This window comes from Sus scrofa, chromosome 4, assembly GCF_054392235.1.
Source record: "Sus scrofa isolate SSC_HxYL_T2T_F1_AM1 chromosome 4, Sscrofa_HxYL_maternal_Yorkshire_Landrace_v2.0, whole genome shotgun sequence".
NCBI classification, from domain to species: domain Eukaryota; kingdom Metazoa; phylum Chordata; class Mammalia; order Artiodactyla; family Suidae; genus Sus; species Sus scrofa.
This window is the reverse complement of record NC_139386.1, coordinates 96,083,063-96,105,211: the sequence shown is the minus strand read 5'-3', so window position 1 is coordinate 96,105,211 and position 22,149 is coordinate 96,083,063. Positions and strand designations below refer to the sequence as shown.

At 39.7% G+C, this 22,149-nt stretch overlaps 1 protein-coding gene across 16 annotated transcripts in view; it reads right to left on the bottom strand.

Annotated features, from left to right (window-relative positions):
* LOC100157689 (olfactory receptor 6N2) overlaps positions 1 to 22,149 on the bottom strand; it is a 99,637-nt gene that overhangs the window by 5,695 nt on the left and 71,793 nt on the right. For 4 of the 16 annotated variants that reach the window (XM_085021265.1, XM_085021268.1, XM_085021266.1 and 1 more), the window contains one exon: positions 4,939 to 8,004. The exons of 5 other annotated variants lie outside the window; for them this stretch is intronic. In XM_085021265.1, coding sequence (XP_084877391.1) covers positions 7,045 to 8,004 — 960 coding nt within the window. In that variant the 3' untranslated portion in view covers positions 4,939 to 7,044. Of the gene's footprint in view, positions 1 to 4,938; positions 8,005 to 11,374; positions 11,717 to 19,778; positions 22,030 to 22,149 lie in introns of those variants that run through there. 7 more of the 16 variants (XM_085021263.1, XM_085021262.1, XM_085021264.1 and 4 more) reach the window with 5 other exon arrangements.

Below are 22,149 nucleotides of genomic sequence, written 5' to 3'. Positions count from 1 at the left end.
TTTTAAAAGAACCCTTGGTCATCATAGAACTATGCTACTACTCTTACTTGTTAGGTAACAAAAAACAAGCCCCCAAATTCTTTCTCTTGGTTCACTTACCACACAGCCATTGCTCAATTTCCTTCTCTGTCCCTTCAATAAACTCCTCTCGAGTTGTCTATTACTCATTGCCTCCAAATCCTCTTTCTGTTCCCTCTTTTTTATGATTTTTATTTTTTCCATTATAGATGATTTACAGTGTTCTGTCAGTTTATACTGTACAACAAAGTGACCCAGTAATTCATACACACACACACACACACACACACACACACATACAAAGAACACACACACACACACACACACATATATGTGTTCTTTTCCTTACATTATCCTCTATTATGTTCCATCATAAGTGACTAGATAATAGTTCCCTGTGCCATGCAGCAGGATCTCTGCTCTTCAAGCTTATCACTTCTTCCCTCTCTAGGCACCTCTAATCTTATCTAATGCTATTTACTCTGCTTTTTTGTAGCACACTTTCTTCTAAATCCAAGCAACATGACCACCTCTCATACCAAAACTTTTATCATTGCAATAATTAACATAGGATGCTTCTCTACTAAGGACTTCTTCTGGACAGAGCTCTTGTATGTGTGACCCTGCTTCAGAAGAACTATTTTAATATCAGAGATTTCACTTTGCCTTAGTCTTCCTCACTTTGAATCCATATCTGTCTACTTCCCAATTTTTCCTTCTCCTTCCTTCAAATCTTGAATGCAAACATGGCTCCTATAAAAGGTTATTCCCAAATTTCTATCCAACTCAAATAATTTTTTTCTAGGTGTTTTACTTTTCTTGCCTCTAAGTATAAATATAAAGCACCATTCCTGGAGCTGCCCTACTCCATCCCTGGCCTCCCAACCCCACTCATAGATGAGTTGTATAGAGATATTAACTAAATTTTCAGATATACATGGGGGTCTGGCCTCAAGGTTGAATGTTAGAAGCCAATATCTTGTCCTTTCTTATCTCAGAAAGCAAGGTTTCCGCAAGACTCATTCTCAAGCTATACATTACCTCATTGCTCAGTGATGACCTGCTATCTTCCCCCCCTGGATACTCTGCCTGGGAAATAAAAGTCACCATGACTAGGTCAAGCATTATTTCCCACTATAAACTAACACCTCTGTACAGTTTCAACTCTCCGATTCACAATTCTCAGAGAATTCTCAAATCACACACCTCACTCAATATGACAAAAAATGCTCAAAATTGTGAAATCTCAAACCACACACCTCACTCCAAATGGCAAAAAAAGTAATGCTTTTCCCCTTGCATTACTTAATTTTCTTTTATAATTTTTAATTACTATCATAATTCAGTTTCCAGCACCAAGAGACTGAGTCAATCTTGGAAGAAGCATTAAGCACTATCACTATCACTTTAGCGGCTTCCATAATTGTGGATTTCATTGGATCACTAAGAATATTTTAAATATGTCAGTGTTTCTCATCAATTTATAAAAATGAAAGATCCTTTAACATAACCAAAACAAAAAGAAGAAACAACAGAATAAAGAATATGCACCAAACTCAATATTGTCCTTATGTTTTTCCTTTTGATTCAGACCAGTATAAACTCAGATCTTCTCACCAGAAGGGAATCCATACCATGGGAACCCCCCCAAAATAGGTGTCAAACCTCTGCTTAGCCTGACAGTACATGAAGGTCCTTGTCTCTTTAAACAGTTCTCTCCCATTGCTGAAATGCTTCAGTTTGATAACCCACCTCCTTCTATTGACCTTAAATCTAGTTTCACCTGCTAGTATTAGTTTTTCTGTGGAAAAACCCCATTGTTCTAGTACAGACTCATAACTTTAAAAATTATTTTCTTTTTTTGCCTTTTTGTAGGGCCACTCCTGTGGCATATGGAGGTTCCCAGGCTAGGGGTCCAATCAGAGCTGTAGCCACTGGCCTACACCACAGCCACAGCAACACCATATCTGAGCCATGTCTGCGACCTACACCACAGCTCATGGCAGCGCCAGATCCTTAACCCATTGAACAAGGGAAGGGATGGAACCCGCAACCTCATGGTTCCTAGTCGGATTTGTTAACCACTGAGCCACGACAGGAACTCCTAAAAATTATTTTCATCACTGTAGGGGTATCACTATTTGTCAAATGAGTCCTTTTATTTAGTTTTTACTCTTTTGTTTGTAGTGTATCCTCACTAGAATACACTTCCAAAGTCACTCTATAGATTTCTAAACCATTTTCCAACTCAGGTCCCTTCACATTTTTCCTTGATCATCCATGATGAACACTGACTTTTTCTACCTCTAAATTCCCAGAACTATTTCCTCAACTTTTCCTCCAATTATATCCTGTCATGTACTAAAATTATTTTTATGCATATATCTTACCATCCCAAAGCAACTCTCTGTGAGATTTTTGCAATTAAAGACAACTCACATTATGCCCCTTCCTCCAGATGCTTAGCACAATGCCTGATACACTGCAGCTGTGGAGGTTAATGAAAAAGAATAATGAAATTAAGGTAACTTGCACAGCTCCTTAGCTCACCAGTTACTCATTCCCTTCCACTGCCCTCCTGATATTTTGAGTCAGGGCTTTTATATGTTATCACATGCATAAAAGAGCATTTGCCTTAATTCAGTCCTTTGCAATCATATTCTGTTCACCTTACTCCAAAAAATCTTTTAGAAAAAATTTCTTGCATTCTATTTTCTAGTTTCCAGAGTTGCATTATTGTAGCCCCAAATTATTTAAGCATAGGGTCAAAAAGCTGGGAGTTAGGAGGGGGATGAATTTTAGAGATCATCTTTTTCTATGTCTTCATTTTGCATGAAAGAAAACTGGAATCCAGAAAGGGAAGATGATTTTCTGAAGGTCACACTAATTAAAACATAGCCAATTTTCTAATTCTAAGCCCAAAGTCTTTATTATAACATTTGGAAAGCAAAATATCTATGTGTGGGAGGGTGTATTTTAATCATTTGTGTGTTCTGAATAAGTCCTGCAAAATTTAATTATTCTCACCTCTCCCAATTTCTGAATGCTCTAAGTTTCTTCCTGGTGCTCAGACTGGAAAATAGCATGATGATAGAAATGCCTGACTGACAAGGTTCTTACCTACAGCTTGATGGTGGGAGGGCTCTGTCAGGTGTGACTTTGGCAGCCCAGCCACTGCTCAGAGTCAGGAGTTGGAAAAGACTCTGCTCACTTCCTACCTCTTGTTTAGAGCGTCAAAGTCTGGTACTCCTGGGTCCTGGAAGAGTTGGAGTTTAGCAGTTTGGGAACCTATGGGAGTTAAGTTGAACCCTGAAAGATTCCTATCCCATGACCTACGTTCTTGATGGGGTCTTTATAGAGAGAGAAGCCCCTGGGCCTTAGAGCAGCTCTCCTGGGGTTGCTAAAGTGCTCTCTCAGGAAGGGAAACTGTCTTACAGAAGTCATTAGCCAATGGTCCTTCATCACCCATTAGTTCACTACACTTAATAGTAACCACCATTGTAATTGAGATAGAATAGCTCCCCGGGGCAATGACTTTCTTCAGTAAAACAAAACAAAATAAAACAATAATTACATCTTAGAATAGATAAACAAAAGCAATGAGTTCTTACTTACAGCACAGGGAAATATGTCCAATTTCTTGGGACACAGAACATGATGAAAGATAGCATGAGAAAAAGAATGTGTGTGTATATATATATATATATATATATATATATATATATATATAAAACTGGGTCACTTTGTTGTACGGCAGAAATTGACAAAACATTGCAAATCAATGATACTTTACTAAATTTTTTTTAGAAAATAAATTGAACCTACCAAAAATTAATAATAATTGCTGTGGGAGCTCTGGATTCAAAAGGGTCCCTGTCATGAGACATGGGAAAAAAGATATATCTTCCAATTATGACAAGATCTTTCTAAAATGTGTCTGACCTTTTTGGACCAGAGAGAGTAAGGACAGAGGTAGGCCGAGTGTGTAAACACTGTCAAGGCAGACTCCTACTCTTGCCTGTTGCTTATATCTATTGCAGTTATATTTCTCCCCTACACAGGAGCTTCCTCTTTACTCTGTCGTCTTGCCCCTACCTCAGGATCTTGAGTTTCAATCCCAACTGTTCTTCCAGGCATTTATGTGGTATTAGCCATGTAACTGAGTGTTTGACTTCCTGTATTTCATATGAAGAAGATAACTACTTTCCTCATATGAAAGGAAGAATGATCAGATGTGATAATGAATGTAAAAAATGTATTTATAAATTACAATATATTCTGCAAAAGGATTTAAATAATTTTTATACCTTCTGAGTCCCATTCACACCTTCAAAGTTGTTTATCCAATTTTTTTCTTCTCCGCCTCTTAATCTATTCCTTGAGGATTTTACTTTTTTCAAACTGAGTTGTGAAGGTTATTGGGTTTTTTGTTCATTGTGGATAGATTTTAATTAATAATTTAACTTTTGAGTCAAAGTGTTATTTTATTCCTTGACTGGTATGGATAGATTTTTAATTAATAATTTTATTAATAAATGATTACTGATTTGTTCAGGTTTCTCAATCTCTATATGCCAATATGGTCTAAATAGCCACTCTCCTTTTAGTTAATTTTTCCTCTCTTCTTTATTTCATTTTCAATCACTTCTGTTTGTGAACTTGAATATGATCTATCCTTGAAAGTTCTCCACTAATTCTACCTCCCCTCCAGTTGACATGCTATCTTAGTTGATGTGTGGGTAAATAAACAACTGGCTTTTCCCTGACAAAGATTCTTTCCTTGACCAAACTCTTGCCCAGTTCCTCTGAACCTTATTCTTAATTAAGCCTCAAATTTGTCCTATGATAATTACACATAACTTATTGGAGTGTAGTCAATTTTTTACCAAATCAAATAGAGGGAGTAAAACAAACTAGGAATCAGGCACAAAGTAAGTTTATTGTTTCATTCTATCATTTCTGACTCCTTTGTTTTCTGTTTCACATGGAATGTTAAAACTAGGTACAGAGGATGTGCAAGAGAGAGAAGAAAGATGCTACCTTTCATTAGTAAATAGGAAGGGAGTGGGCTCCAGCAGTGGTTGGAATCAGAACAGAATCACTAAAGATAAAAACATGTCAGTGATAAAACTGGGTAAGAGTCATTACCTATTCCATTTTTTACATTTTTACTGAATACTTACCATATTTAGGCACTTGCTAGATAATGGATATAAATATAGCAAGTAACAAAACTGACATGATTTTAGACCAAATACATTTTATAGACATGTAGGAAAAACTGACAAATTATATCTACATTTATATATACACAAACATGCATATATATACATTTTGATACATATTTTGAAGGAAAACAAAAGAATTCAAAAGAAAAGTAACATAAATTAGGCCAGGTGTTTAGAAGTCTTTAAAAGACAGTGTCATTTGAAAGTGACATTTGGAATGGAAACTCATGCAATGAATTGAAGCAGCGAGTCACCTGAAGAGTTCCAGGATTTTAGGGGGTACAGTGCAAAGTTCCTGAAGCCATGCAGATCTTAAAGTATTTAAAGAACTCAAAAAGTGATAATGTGACTAGATAAGAGTCAAGTGAGGGAGAAGAGATGGGAGTGAATGTTGGAGATGAAGGTATAGAAGAATATTGTTTAATTTTATTAAGCATGATGAGGTTTTGGATTTTATCTTATGAGCAATTGGGAATCTATCATGGTTTTAGAGGATGGCATATCCAATTTAGTCTTAAAATATACCACTTTTGTTTTCTGTGGAAAATATATTAGAATGGGACAAGAGTAGGCTCATGGAGAGTGGATGGAATATTACTGTATTAATCCAGTTGAGACATGTTGGAGATTCATGCCAGGATAGTAACATTAAAGAAAAAGAGAAAAAAAAACAGATTTGAGGATGTATTTCAAAGAATCATTGGCATATGTTATTAATGAACTAGAAGTATGGGTGGAAGAAGAAATGAAATAAATTATTCGAACTAGTCCTATCCAAGCACAGGGAAAAAAGAAGCATCAAGTTTTCAGAATTGAAAAATTGAAGATTTACCTGAGATTTTTATAAAACATTGAAAAAATCAAAAATTATAATTTTATAAAAATTCTTGCAGAGACTAGAAGGAAAAGAAATCCTCATTTTTTACATGTTAAGTTTAAAATTCCTGGGCTATATCCAGATAAGTTTGTTAAGGGGGTATAGCTCAGTGGTGGAGGATTTAACTACAGATAGGGTTGTTAAGAGGTATTTGGGTATATAAGTCTGAAGCTCAGAAAAGAATTCTGGTTTGGAGATATAAGTACAAGAGTTGTTGGCATAGTTAGGTATGGAATTTAAATCTGTAGGAATAACTGAGCACCTAGAAAGATAGTGCTATAGGACGAAAAAAGACTGATGAAGACCAATTTGAGAGATAAGGAGAAAATTATGAAACAAGGATAGCATGGAATCTAAGAGACAAGATTTTTTTTTAAGAGAAGAATTAGTTAAGTGTATCATAAATTCAAGAAAGAGGAATGACAAGAAGGGTCTAATGGATTTGGCAGTTTGGAGGTCATTACTGATCTGGGCAAAATATTCATTGAAAGGTTTGAGCCAAAATCAGATTGGAAAGGATCAAAAAGTGAATAAGTAAAGAACAGAAGATTGTGCTATTACTAATACTGAAAAAATGTTTGATATGATGAAGTTTGATTGGAAAAGGGAATGGTAAAGTAGACCTCTAGCTGGTTGGAAATTTGTAATGAAGGAAATGTGTATGTTTGTTTTTGAGAATGGAGATACTAAAGTATTCTTAAATGCTGGAAGAAATCTTCAAGGAAAAAACAAAAGTATAAAGATGCAGGAAACAGAAGAAAACATAAAGAAATAAAGTCTTTGAGAAGGTAAGTGGAAATAAGATTTATTGCGTGTGTGATGATGGGACGTTTATTCAAGGCACATTGATACATATGTGCAATGGTACATAGAACTTTTATGAGACCAACATTGAAGTGGAAGAAAAGCCTTAGTCAAAAGTCAGTGGTGCGTGGGACTGGCTCTCTCTCCCTTCTGGAAGATGGTTCTCCTAATGGCCTTAATGAGTTCCTTGTTACGGAGACTGTAGATAATTGGGTTGATCAGTGGTGTTAGTACAGAATAAACTACAGCAAGTGTCTGATCAAGGGTCAGTGAATAGCTCTTCTTTAGCCGCACATACATGAAGATGATGCTTCCAAAAAAGATGAGGACCACACTAAGATGTGAGGCACATGTAGAGAAGGCTTTCTTTCTTCCTGCTGTTGTTTTTATCTTCAGTACAGCCCCAATGATTCTCCCATAAGACACCATAATAAAGAGGAAGGTGATAAGGATGATGAAGGCATTGATGGCAAAGTCCACCAGGACATTAATGGAAGTGTCCTTGCAGGCCAGGCTCAGAAGAGGTGGAAAGTCACAGAAGATGTGTTGGATTTCATTGTAGCCACAGAAAGGGAGCTGGGAGATCAGGATGACTTCAGAAATGGGACACAGGAAGCCGCAAGTCCAACAACCAGCAGCCATCTTGGCACAAAGTGCTGAGGTCATAATTGCAGGGTAGTGGAGGGGCCGGCAGATGGCCAGGTATCGGTCATAGGCCATTGCTGTAAGAAGGTAGCATTCAGAGGCCCCTAAGGAGTGGAAGAAGTAGGTCTGAAGGAGGCATCCTGAAAAAGAAATGGTCTTCTTATCACTGAGAAGATTAGCTAGCATCTTTGGGATGGTGGTGGCTGTATACCACAGCTCCAAGAAGGAGAGAATACTGACAAAGTGGTACATGGGTGTATGTAGAGCTGCATCCAGTCGTATGACTAAGAAGATGAGCATGTTGCCACAAATAGTGAACAGGTATGCCAACAGCAGCAGGACAAAAAGCCAGCCCCTGACATGTCCTACTTTGGGGAAACCAAGGAGCACAAATTCAGCCAGGCTTGAAAGGTTGTATGGCTCCATGGGAGGCTGAGATGGGGAAGGAAAGAAGAAAAAACTGGATTGAGATGACTGCAAAATCCAACTCAAAATTATTTGTCTTTACTATTTTTTAATATAAAAGGCAGAAATTTAATTACTGCTACCACTGCTGCCGCAGTTTATACTATCCTAAAAATAATGGGCTAACACTTATTAATACTTATTATGCATCAAGCATTTTACAAGTGATTTGCCTTCAATATTTGACTTAATTCTCACACATGCAATAAGTGTCATTATTATACCCATTATACAGATGATAAAATATAGGGGTAGAAAGAATAGATTATGAAGATTTTCTATCTCATATAGATACAGAATTTCACAGAAACAGAATTTGAACTTATGCACTCTAACTTCCTGCTGTTTATCTCTATACTACGTGACCTTCCCCAAGCATTCTATTCCCCCTCCCCAGGTCATAGTTTTTCCTTCAGCAAGGTGTCAAATGGGGAATTTTGTCCACGGGACTAATGCAGTGGCAAGTCTTTTCTTATTGCTCAGTTCACCTCTATAAACTTTTATTGATACGCATGTGTCAGGCATAAGGAATACAGAATGAAACAAGGTACAATCCTGTGACCAGAAAATTTGTGCCCTCCTTGGGTACCAGACACAATAGTCATCTTGATATAGCCTTGAAGTACAGGGTGCTAAGGAAGGGGCCCGTTTCTCAGACAAGGATGACTGAGGAAGCTTTTCAGAGTTGGAAGCCCTTGAGCAGAAGTTTCCAGGAAGAGTAGGAGTTAAATGAAAGAGGAGAAGAAACATTTCAGACAAAAAGCACACTTGCAAGCCCTAGGCTGGAAGCAGCTTGAGTTAGAGAAATATAGGTCTCTCTATGGTAAGGCAACTGGGAAAGCTCACCCAGTGATCTGAGATCTTATCTTAAAATGTGTGGGGAGCCACTGGAGACGGTTAGGTAAGTGCATGACAGGATCAGTTGTATATTTTTAAAACATCATTATTCTTCTTCAGACTCACAGATGAAAGTGTGAGTTTGCCATCTGGGTATTGCTGATGGAGAGATGAGAGTGGTGTTAACATATGTGGTGAGAGAGTGCAGACTGAAAAATGAACACGATACAGTGGCAGTTAGCATACATCCTGCATTTTCAGAAAAACAACTTGGGTGAGAAATATACAACTGGACTGGCAACATGTCATAGAAAAAAATAACAGGTATTCTGGTTGTTCTCAAGCACAAAGGGAAACAGATGCAAAAATAAGCGAAAGAGAAAAGAAAGCATCACAACAAAAAAGACAATGTGACTTTAAATGCCAAAAAAATTGTAGGCAATGTAGGTCACACCAGAGCCTATGCAAATCACACTGCACCTGGAGAGGGCTGTCTGAATTCTAGCCACCATACTGACAAACTAGTCTCTTGCTTTTTTTTTTTTTTTAATCTTTTTAGGGCCACACCTGTGGCATATGGAAGTTCCCAGGCTAGGGCTGTAATCGGAACTGCAACTGCTGGCCGAGCTGTGTCTGCTCAGAGCAACACCAGATCCTTAACCCACTGAGCAAGACCAGCGATCACACCCACATCCTCATGGCTACTAGTCGGTTCATAATCCACCTAGCCACAATGGGAACTCCAAAAACTGTTTAATCAAACTAATTAATCTAATAATTATTTAAAAATTAATAGACTACCCCCTCAAAAAAATACTTTCCCTTCAACACATACCACAGACCCAAATACAAATATTGCTCCCAAACCCAAATGTTCTGCAGTGGAAATTAACTTCTAAGTCTGATATTTTTAAGTACTAAATTGATTCAAAGCAATTAATGTTTATTGCATTTTTCTTGAATATCTTCTATTTTAATGGAACTGTATATTCACCCCTCTAATTACAGGAAGCAAATATGCTAAAACAGAAAGCTTTGCTTGATTACAATCTGGAAAATTTGCTCTTCCCAACCATTTGCTTCTGGTTTACCTTTTATTCTCCTTTCTCCATCTGGTAATTGCTTCTCATTCTTCAAAATGAGGTCAAATATTAGCTCCTTAGTGAAGCCTTTCCTGAACCCCCCATGAACTATGTCTTCATAATGTTTACAGTGTCCACGTATCCTATTGTATTACATTTATAATTAGTCTATAGTCCCCATAAATGGGTAAGATCTTTGAGAGCAAATGTAGTACCTTATTATCCTTCACCAATGCCTAGAACCTATAAGCATATCCTTCACCAGTGCCTAGAACAATAAGCATAGAATTGTGAACTCTATTTTTCTTGAATATACTTAAATTTTTGTGGACTAAATTTTAATTATATTTTTCAGTTGCATCTGAAAACATCCTTCTTGTCCTCACAGCACTTCAAGCTCAATAGAGCTAAATAAACTTGGTATCTCAAATTGTGTCTTGCCTCTCCTCCCTTGATCCTGTGGAAGAACCCTTCATTACTCTCATCCACCCAGAAAAATTACATTCAAGAAATATTTTGATCATCTTTTGCACATAGGTAAATGTTATTCAGGATTTTTTATCTTTCTACAAGTTAGCTTTTTGTAAGCTAATTATACGCGTAGGTTCTTACAAACATGAAATAATTTCAGGAACACTCCTAACGCCTCTAGATCTCACACAGTTACGTCACCAAGTGTCTTTAACCCCCTTCTCCATTAGAGAGCCTGGGTACAGCACTCACTAGGTGAAAACTTTTTGAGTACAGCTGCTCCTGAGATGATACAGTATCTTAGACCTTCTTATTTAAAGCTCCTATGTCATGAATGATTTTCTCAGATACCTCTACTCTGCCATCGATGACTATGGCAGCGTACAGGGCAACTTGTGGTCTCTCAACATTCACAAACTGGCCATTAACCAATCTCTTGGTTGTAGAGCAAATTTATTGATTTATTGATTGATTGATTGATTTTTGTCTTTTTGCCTTTTCTAGGGCTGCTCCCGCGGCATATGGAGGTTCCCAAGCTAGGGGTCTAATTGGGGCTGTAGCCGCCGGCCTACACCACAACCACAGCAATGCCAGATCCGAACTGCATCTGTGACCTATACCACAGCTCACTCACGGCAACGCCGGATCTCCAACCCAGGGAGCAAGGCCAGGGATCAAACCCACAACCTCATGGTTCCTAGTCGGATTCGTTAACCACTGAGTCATGACGGGAACTCCTAGAGCAAATTTAAGTGTCAAACAAGAGGAGGGTAAACATGACAGCCTTTAAAGTTTCTTCTAAATCTTATACTCTATGATTCTCAAAATTGGACACTCCAAGTTCAAGTTAAGTCATCTTTCCACTAAATCAACTCTCTAACTTCAACATACTATCTTTTCAAATCCTTTATTACAAGTCCCAGCTTCCAGATCCCCAGATCACTTACCAGGCACAGAACATCGTTCAGTATCTGCCTTTGCCTTTCTTTGCTAGATATATGTGAGAGAGTGAGACTTCCTCCTCTTCAGCAAGATCTGTCCCCATGGGTCTGAGTCCCCAGAGCTAACCCTGACTATATCAGGCCACTAGGGGCATAGGCAAAGGAGACCTCACCAGCCCCAGGGACAGATGAGAATCAGGCCTGGGCAAGGCTCCTTGGAGGGTACTTGGACAGAAGCCAAGCCTCTTCTACCCAGTATGCTCAGAGAAGGCTCTCCCCAAATGCTTGCTATCCTATCACCCCTTCTTCAACTCTCACCCTTCTCCCCATCTCTAGTGATTTCTTAACATGGACTCTTGGACTCTGGCTCAGCAAACATGACCTTCAACCCTCCTACAATTCTTCCCATAAACATCTGCACTGATATTTCCTTGTTTCACCTCACAAGTCCAAAGAGACTTTGCATGTCCCCTCATCTTTTCAAATAATGACTTTTCCTGATTATATGCCTGATCCAGTGCAACATTGCTTTTCCTTTGAGAAGACTTTCTGATATAGCTGCTTCTTCTGGGGGAAAAAAGTGGGTTTTAGAGCCTCAGAAACCTTAATTTCAATCTTGGCTCTCATAAAATACTCATTTGCTGATCTTTTCCTAGGTAACACATATTCTTCTAAGCATAATGCATGCATCAACTGACACAATCCTCCCAGTTAGTCCATGAGGTTAGTGCAATTGTTATTCCCATTTTACATTTGAGGAAACTGAGGCACAGAGAGTTGAATAATGTGTCCAAGGTCACACCTAATAACTACTCTTGTCAGGACCATGAACCAACCTACTCTGACACCGGAACCTGTGCTCATCGCTTCTAAGCTCCATTGCCCACAGAATTATTGTGAAGGAACACAACCAAGGACACAGAGCCACAAACAGTGCCTGCCTCAAGACCTGTGCTCCTGGCCACCACTCATTACCTACATGCCCGTGGGCAGTCATTTATCTCTTTGAATCTACATTGTCTCATGTATAAGTATTTTGAGGCTAATGTGAGATGAAAACAAAAAGTAGCTACATTCATTCTCCAATGTGTCTGCATACATTCTTGTTTCATTTATAGGTGTAGAGTAGATGCTTATTAATTCGAGTCCTCCAAACAGCTCTGTAAAGACATCTAAGTTACTTAACCCCTCATAACCTTATTTTCTTCACCCATAAAGAGGGCATATTTGGGTTACTTTGAGAATCAGAGAACATGGCAATACCTTCTAGTAATAGAACAGTAACACACCTTTATTTTAACAGAATTGGATTTATTGACTTGCTATAATGAGGGAGATCATACATCAAGTGGACTGTGGAGCATTTCAGTAAGGGGTTGTTCTGAAAGGATGATTATAGGATGTGGGCTCATATTAGGTGATTTGGTTGAAAGTCCAAAGAAGCAGGAATTGATCTGGATTGCATTACTTCAGTTACTGGAGATAATTTTATAACTGGGTATCTTAATGAATTTTATTTAGAATGTAGACTAAAGTTGCAATTGATAAAGAAGCAGCAGTCATTCCTATTAGCTAGGAGAGGGAGATTTTTTTCCCCTCATTTGTATGGTGATCTCGTTTTTGTATGTTCTTATAAACGTTTAAAAAATTGCCTTCCTCTTCCTCCTCGCTGTCTTCATTGTGGTCACACAGTGACTTTGATGTTGGTTTTTTGTGACAACACCATGGGCTAGCTTTGAGTGTTTTCTCTCTCTCAGATAAAAAACATAAAGGGCAAAATACAAAGTCTAGTAGGTACTAGGTATCCATAAGCTTTTTCTTTCCCTCCCTACCATTATATCGTTTTCCCTTTTAGTGTTTTTCACATAAATTTATAATTTCCCTGTCAAGGAGTTTCACTATATTATAAGATCATCAAAACCAGGACAACTCTGTATTCTTTAAAATTCCTGAATGAAATCCATCTCCTTTTTACTTCCATGCATTGGCCCTAAGGAGATATTTTAGATTCAGTGCAACACTAAGTGTCACAAATGCTAGAAGACAGTTTTGATGCCCTGCCTCAACGATCTTTTCTTCCATCTGAAGAGCCTTCAGCTGATCCACATATATGTTAAAGTTCCTCAATATACTGGCCATTTCGAGGTTGGATTTTGCTTGTCACTGTCTTGGTCTCTGAAAAGAGTACCAAGACTACAAAGACGCCATACAAAAATGGAAGTCAGCTAAAACCTATATGTTTTTTAATCCCATTCCCCTCTGCTTGGAGCAGTCCTAGAACAAAATCCTGTTAGGGTGTCCCTCCATCCTGGACCCCTTTCACCGAGGTAACACTTCCTCATTCCTCTGGTCTCCACTTGAACATCTCTTCTTCAGAGGTCTGACCTGCCCACACTATAATCTTCCAACCTTCCTTCTGTTCATTGCATCTTGACTGTTCCTTTCCCAGCACAAGTTTTAGTTATTTAGTCATATGTTTATTTCTCTCTTTTCATCAATAAATGAAAAAGTGATCCCCTTGCTGTACAGTGGGAAAATAAAAAAATAATAAATAAATAAATAAATGAAAAAGTGAGTCAAAACAGAGATTTTAAAGTATATTTAACATAATCATTCAGGGCCTAGTATTTTCCCTTACACAAAGTAGACATTCAAGAACTATTTGTTGAATTAATTAATTAAAGTCTTTTCTGATAACCCCTACACACACACACACACACACACACACACACACACACACAAACATACACAACATTTACAACCAGGATAGGCCGGATTCTGCTGTGTGTTTCTAGAGAAATGTGTATTTCTGAATCCACCCAATTTCTAATAACTTATCCCATATCTATTTATAAACTGTTATTTATTTATTTATTTATTTACTTATTTATTTATTATTTTGCTTTTTTAGGGCCACACCCAGGAGTTTCCCAGGCTAGGGGTCGAATCGGAGCTATAGCTGCCTGCCTACACCACAGCCACCAGCAACACTGGATCCAAGTATCTGCAATCAACACCACAGCTCACTGCAATGCTGGATCCCCAACCCAACTGAGCACAGCCAGGGATGGAATCCGCATCCTCAAGGATACTAGTCAGACTTGTTTCGTCTGTGCCACAACAGCAACTCCTAGACTGTTGACTTCATGAAGGCAGAGATTGTGTTTGTTCCATATCTGTCCATTCAGTGCTGTATCCCTATTGCCTGGCATGGGGGCTGGCACAGAGAAGACATTCAGTACAGTTTAAAAATGGTTATGAACTTTTTTGTTTCCTGCCTGTACTTGTTTGGAGAGGTTTGTTGTGGTTATTGTTCTTGCCCTTTCTGTTTTGAAGCCCAAGAAGAAGACCCTTTCTCACTTCTACTAAAGTGCATCTCGTGAGAGTCTATCTATCTTCCCAGTGCTTTCAGATACTTCTAAATTCTGATCTTGCCATCTGCCCTTTTGTGTGTTCCTCCCCCACTTTATCTACAGATTTGACAAGTACACCATTTAAGTTCTCTTCCAGGGTATTAATAAGACTATTGAGTGCCCGTGCTGATTGAGCAGAGACCACTGTGACAGACCCCTAGATCCTTGGATTGAAAGTCATTTTGAAATAAACATTCCATAGGAAAAGTTATTTTTCTAAAAATAAGCTGTCCTGACAATACTCTCATCCAACCCACATTTTTTTTTCCTTTTCTCCCCAAGTATATCCAGGGCATGTTCATAGAATTGGGATCATGCAGGAGAGAGAAATAGAAAGTAAGAAGCCCTGGTGATAATTGAATAGTTTTTTGTTTTTTGTTGTTGTTTGTTTTTAGTATTGTGTAAAACATCAAAGGACACTGTCTCAAAATCAGAATCATCATCGGAGTGATGCCAAATGAAACACCAATATGAAAATGGTAAGGGACCACTTTTTTTTTCTTTTTAGGGCCACACCTGCAGCATATGGAGGTCCCCAGGCTAGGGGTCAAATCAGAGCTATAGCCTCCAGCCTACACTACAGCTCACAGATATACCAGATCCTTAACCCACTGAGGGAGGCCAGGGATCAAACCCGCATCCTCATAGATACTAGTCAGGTTCGTTAACCACCGAGCCACGACGGGCACTCCAAGGGAACACTTATTAACAGGTCCTGAGAATACTATTTGTCCTAAGATTGTAATTTAATCAACTTACTATTTACCAGACCATACATTATAGGACAATATGTAAATGCTGTAGGGAAGGGGTGGGCAAACTTTTTATTAGGGCCATAGAGAAAATAGTTTATGCTTTGCAAGCCCTATAGTCTTTGTTGCAACTACTTAATGCTGCTTCTGTAGCATAAAATTAGCCACAGACAATATGTAAATACATGGAAGTGGCTGTATCCCAACAAAGTTTGTTTCCCCAAAACAGGCTGCCTACCTGTGTTGATCTGTGGCCATAGCTGAATCCAGGGCTGTAGCTTAGAGACCCCTTTCATGCACGCACACCCACACCCACCCACACACACATTCTTTTGAGAGATATTTTTCTGACTCTACTGTTTTGAGATTGCTTCCTTTTGTCATGATCCCTGAAATGATATCTTTCCTTAACGCAGAAAGTATTTGTTCAGCAAAAAAAAGTGTCAAGTGAATGTAAAGCACATAGATACTCTTCTATAAAGTTTCTCTAATTTTGGCTTTGACACAATCAACAAATACAGATTTTTGGAGAGCTATATCCATCATGTGCCCTGTCACTCAGAACTGGAAGTCAGTGCCCTTCATGTGACCTGATGATGGCAGAGATAACCCTGACAAACCCTGATGGGAGCAGGGATGTCCATGGAAATGTCATCTAAGCCCTCTTTCGAGGAAGGAAAATAAAAATAGCAGAATATCTAGCCTACTAAGAAGGAAATAAACTATAATTGAAAAGAAACAGTAAAGCCATCACTTGTGCCTCAACATTTGTTTAGAGACTTTTTTTTTTTTTCGTCTTTTTTTTTTAGGGCTGTACCTATAGTATATGGAAGTTTCCTGGCTAGGGGTCAAATTGGAGCTGCAGCTGAGGCCAATGCCACAGCCAAGGCAATGCTGGATCCTTAACACAGTGAGCAAGGCCAAGAATTGAACCCACATCCTCACAGAGACAATGTGGGGCCCTTACTCCAATGAGCCACAATGGAAACTCCTATAATTTTTTTTTTTTTTTTTTTTTGTCTCTTTGCCTTTTCTTGAGCCATTCCTGCTGCATATGGAGGTTCCCAGGCTAGGGGTCTAATCGGAGCTGTAGCCACCAGCCTATGCCAGAGACACAGCAACACGGGATCCAAGCTGCATCTGCAACCTATACCACAGCTCACGGCAACACCGGATCCTTAACCCACCGAGCAAGGCCGCAACCTCATGGTTCCTAGTCGGATTCGTTACCCACTGAGCCACGACGGGAACTCCCAGGAACTCCTATAATTTCTTATTTTCAGAACTTTGTGATTGTTAGGAACAAAATGCTTTTCCAGTAATGACTCTGCAGATTCATATAAATCATTTTTCCAATAATGACTCTGCAGATTTATATAAATCATGTTCAAAAGGATTTTCTCTAGCTAGCCTATATTTAAGTGAAAAGGCACATGGACCTGATTCCTGGGTTCATACAAACTCTGAAAAATCCACAGTTGGCAGAAACAGCAGGGACAATGAAAACTCAGCCAGCAAAATCAGACCCGTGTTTTTTAAAATGCTGTTTTGGAGCTCCCATTGTGGCTCAATGGGTTAAGAACACGACTAGCGTCCATAAGGATAAGGGTTTGATCCCTGGCCTCACTCAGTGGGTTAAGATCTGACGTTGCTGCGTTGCTGCAAGCTGCAGCAGAAGTTGCAAATTAGACTTGGATTTGATGTTATTATGGCTGTGGCATAGGCCTGAAGCTGCAGCTCCAATTCAACCCCTAGCCTGGGAACTTCCATATGCTGCAGGTGCAGCCCTAAAATTAATTAATTAAGTAAATAAAAATAAATTAAAAAATGCAATGCTATTCTTTTATCTTGCTCTGTAGAGTTAAACTTTTTGAGTTCAGACTCTTTACCTGTTGACTTTGGAAAGACACATATCCATTTTTCCCTGCTGTGGGAGAATGAACGAGAAAAAGGACACAAAATATTTAAGTATCAATAGTATATCTATGGAAGAGATTACGAAATTAGGGGAGAGCACGGGATGGTTCTGGGAAGCAGGGAGCCCAATCCTACCTCTGGAAAGGAGAGACAGCAAGGAAGCCCAGAGCAGAAAAGCTGACCAGAGCAATCCTTGTAAGACCCTGTGGCAGGTCATGTTCTCTATTAGTAAGAGAGTTACTCCATGGGAAGAATAGTCTGGATGTCACTTCATACACATTTTCCTCCCAGTAAAATAACTTAAACACCAAGTCATCCTTGTTATAGAAATAAAGTATTTCGACACCGTTAGGCAAAAACAGGAAACCCAAAGCTCGTTTACCCTGTCATTTTCTAAAATGCTGCCCAGAAGAATTATTTTTAAAATGAGTTTTCCTTTGGTATTTTCAGTATAGTTGGGGCCATGTTATCCTGAGATGGAATCTTCAAAGGAGATTGTACAGTTTCCAATCCAATTTGAAGAGAACTTTCATAAAAGTACCAACCGAGTGGCCAGGATATGAGGATTCCAAAATCTCAGGTTTGGGGAAAATGTCAGAATAAATTTCTTTAAAACTTTTATCTTTCTCATTCCCTTTCTGCCAAGCCATACACGCCTTCCCTCCCCCTAACACAGATATGCAGAAAGTAAAATGGAAAAGTCCATTTCTTGATATGAATTAATGTGTTGCTGCTACTGGTGTGTGCGTGTGTGTGTGTGTGTGTGTGTGTGTGTGTGTGTGTGTGTGTGTGTATTTGAGGGAGAGAGAGAGAGATGGGGAGAGAGACAGAGACAGAGAAGACAACGGCTCCTCAAAATACAACTGCAAGCTCTTTGAAAACAAAATTGTGCTTCCTTTTTATATTTCCTCTTGTCTCCCAGAGCTGGTTTTGCACTCAAAAGATGTTATCAATAATGTTGCCTTGTTGACAACTAATGATTTCAAATTCAAGAGCAGGATCTATTTCTACAACTTACTTTTAAGCATCAGCAAACCCAGCGTCCCCAGAAATTAACCCCTTGATCTTCCCAATTAGAAAGTGAGTTCTCAGATCCATCTTTAAACATTCTTCTATGGCAGGATCACCCAGAAATACCAAGCTCCATACTCTTATGAACCCTCTTCCATGGCTCACCAATCAACACCCAAACATTTATCCAAGAAATTCTTTTATTTTTCTTTCTGCTACCCTCATTTACTACTTGCTCAGAGCTTATCTAGGAATCCTAACTTGAGCAAATTGCCACAGTCAGCTTTGGTTCTTTTAAAGACTTTTAAACACAGTTATCTCTCTAAGTTCTAAGTCTACATAAATATTTGCACTTACATACTTATTATTTGATTATTTTTAACTTATCTGATCTTTCACTCATATTAAGTAGGTACGAGTTTAGAGTCCTATTTCTCCAACCTGTACAAACTTTCCAATTTGCCCCAATCCAAAATGGAATCCATTTAAATGGGCATATGCAGAATATTTGATAAATTATTTGATTAGTTCATTGACTAATCATCTAAAACTTACCCTTACCAAATGACCGCCCTATGACTTGATCATCAGAGAGCTTTCAATAGAGACCTAATACGTTGGGTGACCCTCAGGACAGCCTCCCTCACATCCTTATTACGAAGAGTATAAATAATGGGGTTGAGAAACGGCGTGAGAAAAGTATACACCAAAGCAATAAGCTTGTCCGTGCCCTTGGGGTGACTCTCAGGTGGCCCCACGTAGACAATGAAGGCAGAGCCAAAGAATAGCACCACTACAGTTATATGGGAGGAACAAGTGGAAAAGGCCTTGGCTCGGCTGGCAGCTGAGGGCAGCTTTAGAACAACTCTCAGGATCCCCACATACAGACCTAAAATGAATAAAAGATTGCATGCATTGATAATGCCAATAACTGCAATGTAGACTTGCACATGCCAGGTAGTGTCCACACATGATAACTGCATTAGTGGGGCCAGGTCACAAAAGTAATGAGCCACCTCTCTTAGACAGAAGGGAAGAGTGGCCGTGAGGCTGGCTGGCACAAGGGCGACTAAGAAGCCAGCCACCCAACTGGCCCCTGCTAGCCACAACTGTACCTGCCTGCTCATGAGTGAGTGGTAATGGAGTGGACGGCAGATGGCAAGGTAGCGGTCCAGTGCCATGACACCCAACAGGCAGCACTCAGTCATGCCCAGGGAGTGGAAGACATAGAGCTGGACAAAGCACGCAGCTGAGGAGATGGGTGAACGCCCATGGAGTAAGGTATGCAGCAGCATGGGCACGGTGGTGCTGACATACCAGAGTTCCAAGAAGGAGAGGACGCTGATGAAGAAGTACATGGGTGTGGACAGCCCAGAGTCTGCCCAAACCAGGACAATGATGAGCAAGTTCCCTGCCAGGGTGAGGAGATAGATGCACAGTGTCCCCAAGAAAGCCAGAGGTTGCAGGGTTCCAGTGGTGGTGAAGCCAGCCAGAAGAAAACTCGGCATCCATGTGTGATTGACATGACCCATGATTCCTAGGAACAAGGGGCACAGACAGGAAATGAACTACTTCAGGATTCTGCTAGAGAAATTTTCCACAACCAGAAGTATAGAATGCATAAGCCTGAAGGTAACCCTTGATGCCTTATCAAACCACTCTCACTTTTCAAAACAGGAACTGAAAGCCAGAAGGCAGAAGTGATTTGCACACTATCACAGACTGTTGCTGACAGAGTGGAAGTGGAGTCTGGGTTTCCTGGTCAAAGCCCTCTTCTGATTGTATAGATTGTGACACCAGAGTCCCAGGCCCCAGAATACTCTCCCACATACTCCACCAGGAAATGGAAGAAATAGGAAAATGTGCAGGCTCTTCTACTTGCAGTGCAGGTGAAATGCCCCACGGTTGCAGCACCCACCTGTGCCACATCCCCCACATACAACAATCAGCCCAACTGATTGTTGGAAAAAGTGACAAATGCTTTCTCAAATGTGACTGGTAAGTTCGCTCAGGGAGCCTCTCTGGACCTTAAGAATGTTCTCAGTAAGGACTGATGGAGGGAGCGGAGGGAGAAGAAAGAAAGGTGAATTCTCCAGAAGAGTCCCTCAAAGCTCAGAATGACGGGGCCAGTTGAGGAATCAACGATTAGACACAGTGCATTTTCAGGAAGGATTTCCAAAAGGAATTATGTACTAGGAAAGTGCGTGTGAAGTGGTGACATCAGGATCCTAAGGAATCAGTCTCCAAGGGCTGTAGAAAAAGATAAACACATTCTCTTTGGGAACTGGCCCCCTCAACTTGCTGGGCCGCCAACTGAAAACAAATCTTGAGCCTGGCCATTTCTCCTCTTTTACGTCAACGTGTTCTTCTCTAAAGTGAGGAAGTTTGAATAGATAACTTATAAAGCACCTCATAGCCCAGACAAGCTGTGGTTCTCCAGAGCTACTAAAAGAAAAGTGTTTTCAGGATGAAGGTGAAGATCGGAGATGTACAGTAACGTCCCAAAAGGTTTCTTCCCACCCATCTAATAGCCCTCACCTAGGAAAGGTCAGAGCCCTCTCTTAGTCCTCTTCTTCAGTTCCTCCAATCTCTGCTGCACCATCCCTGACCAGTACCTGGCTGTTTGGGTGACAATAAGGCCCGTAACTTCTTTCTCACTGTCCTTTTCACTCCAACACAATAAAGTCCCTATTTGAATCTTGTGTTCCTGAAAATCCTGGCTTCCCAGGGGCTCCTCGCTGTGGTCCCGGGGGTTGCTGGGTGTGACTAGGTCTCAGCAAGTTTTCCCCTGGGGCAGGACATTGGGCACAGGGAATTAAAGCAGAGTTGCTCTCTTTCTCCAGTGACTCTTCTTAATTTTGCAGCCCTGAGTTTGGGAGGTTGGGCTATGGAATCCAAACTGAGGGACATTGCCTCTTTGGGGCCACCAGAATTTTTTGCAAGTTCCACATCGCTGTCTATGGGAAGAGACAAGCCCGCATGGACAAACTTGTGCACATGTTGAGAGTGACATTTTGAGCATCATAGAAGTGAGAGTCGTTAAAAAAAAAAAAATTCCTCTTAAGATTTTTCATTCAGCTTTTTCTGCTTACCATTAGCCTCATCACCATATAAACAAAATCAACGTGGGCACCACTCTCACTTCTGTGTTGAACATCTCCCCCTCCAGCACCCCCATCATTATCTCTACATTCATCGGGTCCTCTATCGTTTATTCATTGGCTCAGTCATTGTTTATTGAACACCTGATACTCTGTTCCAACTGCATCCTTCAAAGCTTATATTACCAGGATTGCTACCATTGCATTCATCTTCACCACTGTTATTATTACGTAAGCCTGCCTTATGACACTTGTTCCCTTCTATGATCACTTTATCGTTAGCCGCCTCCTTAATATTTTCACCAAAAAGTCTCGAGATAAGCATCTGAGCTCTAACCCCAGTTGGGCTCTATCCATGAGCACGTACTTGGATGGACATGAAATCTAGAAAAATAATCAAAGTAATCTATGGGAAGTAATGCATTTGAATCATTTATAAATACAAATGTACTTTATTCAGAATCAAATGTGAGGACAATACTCTTACTAAATTAAATCAAAGGTAAAGAGATCACATAAGTGATGAACCAGTACATCAACACTGAAATGAAGGCAATCACTGAATTTTCTGGGATCCAATTTCTGGT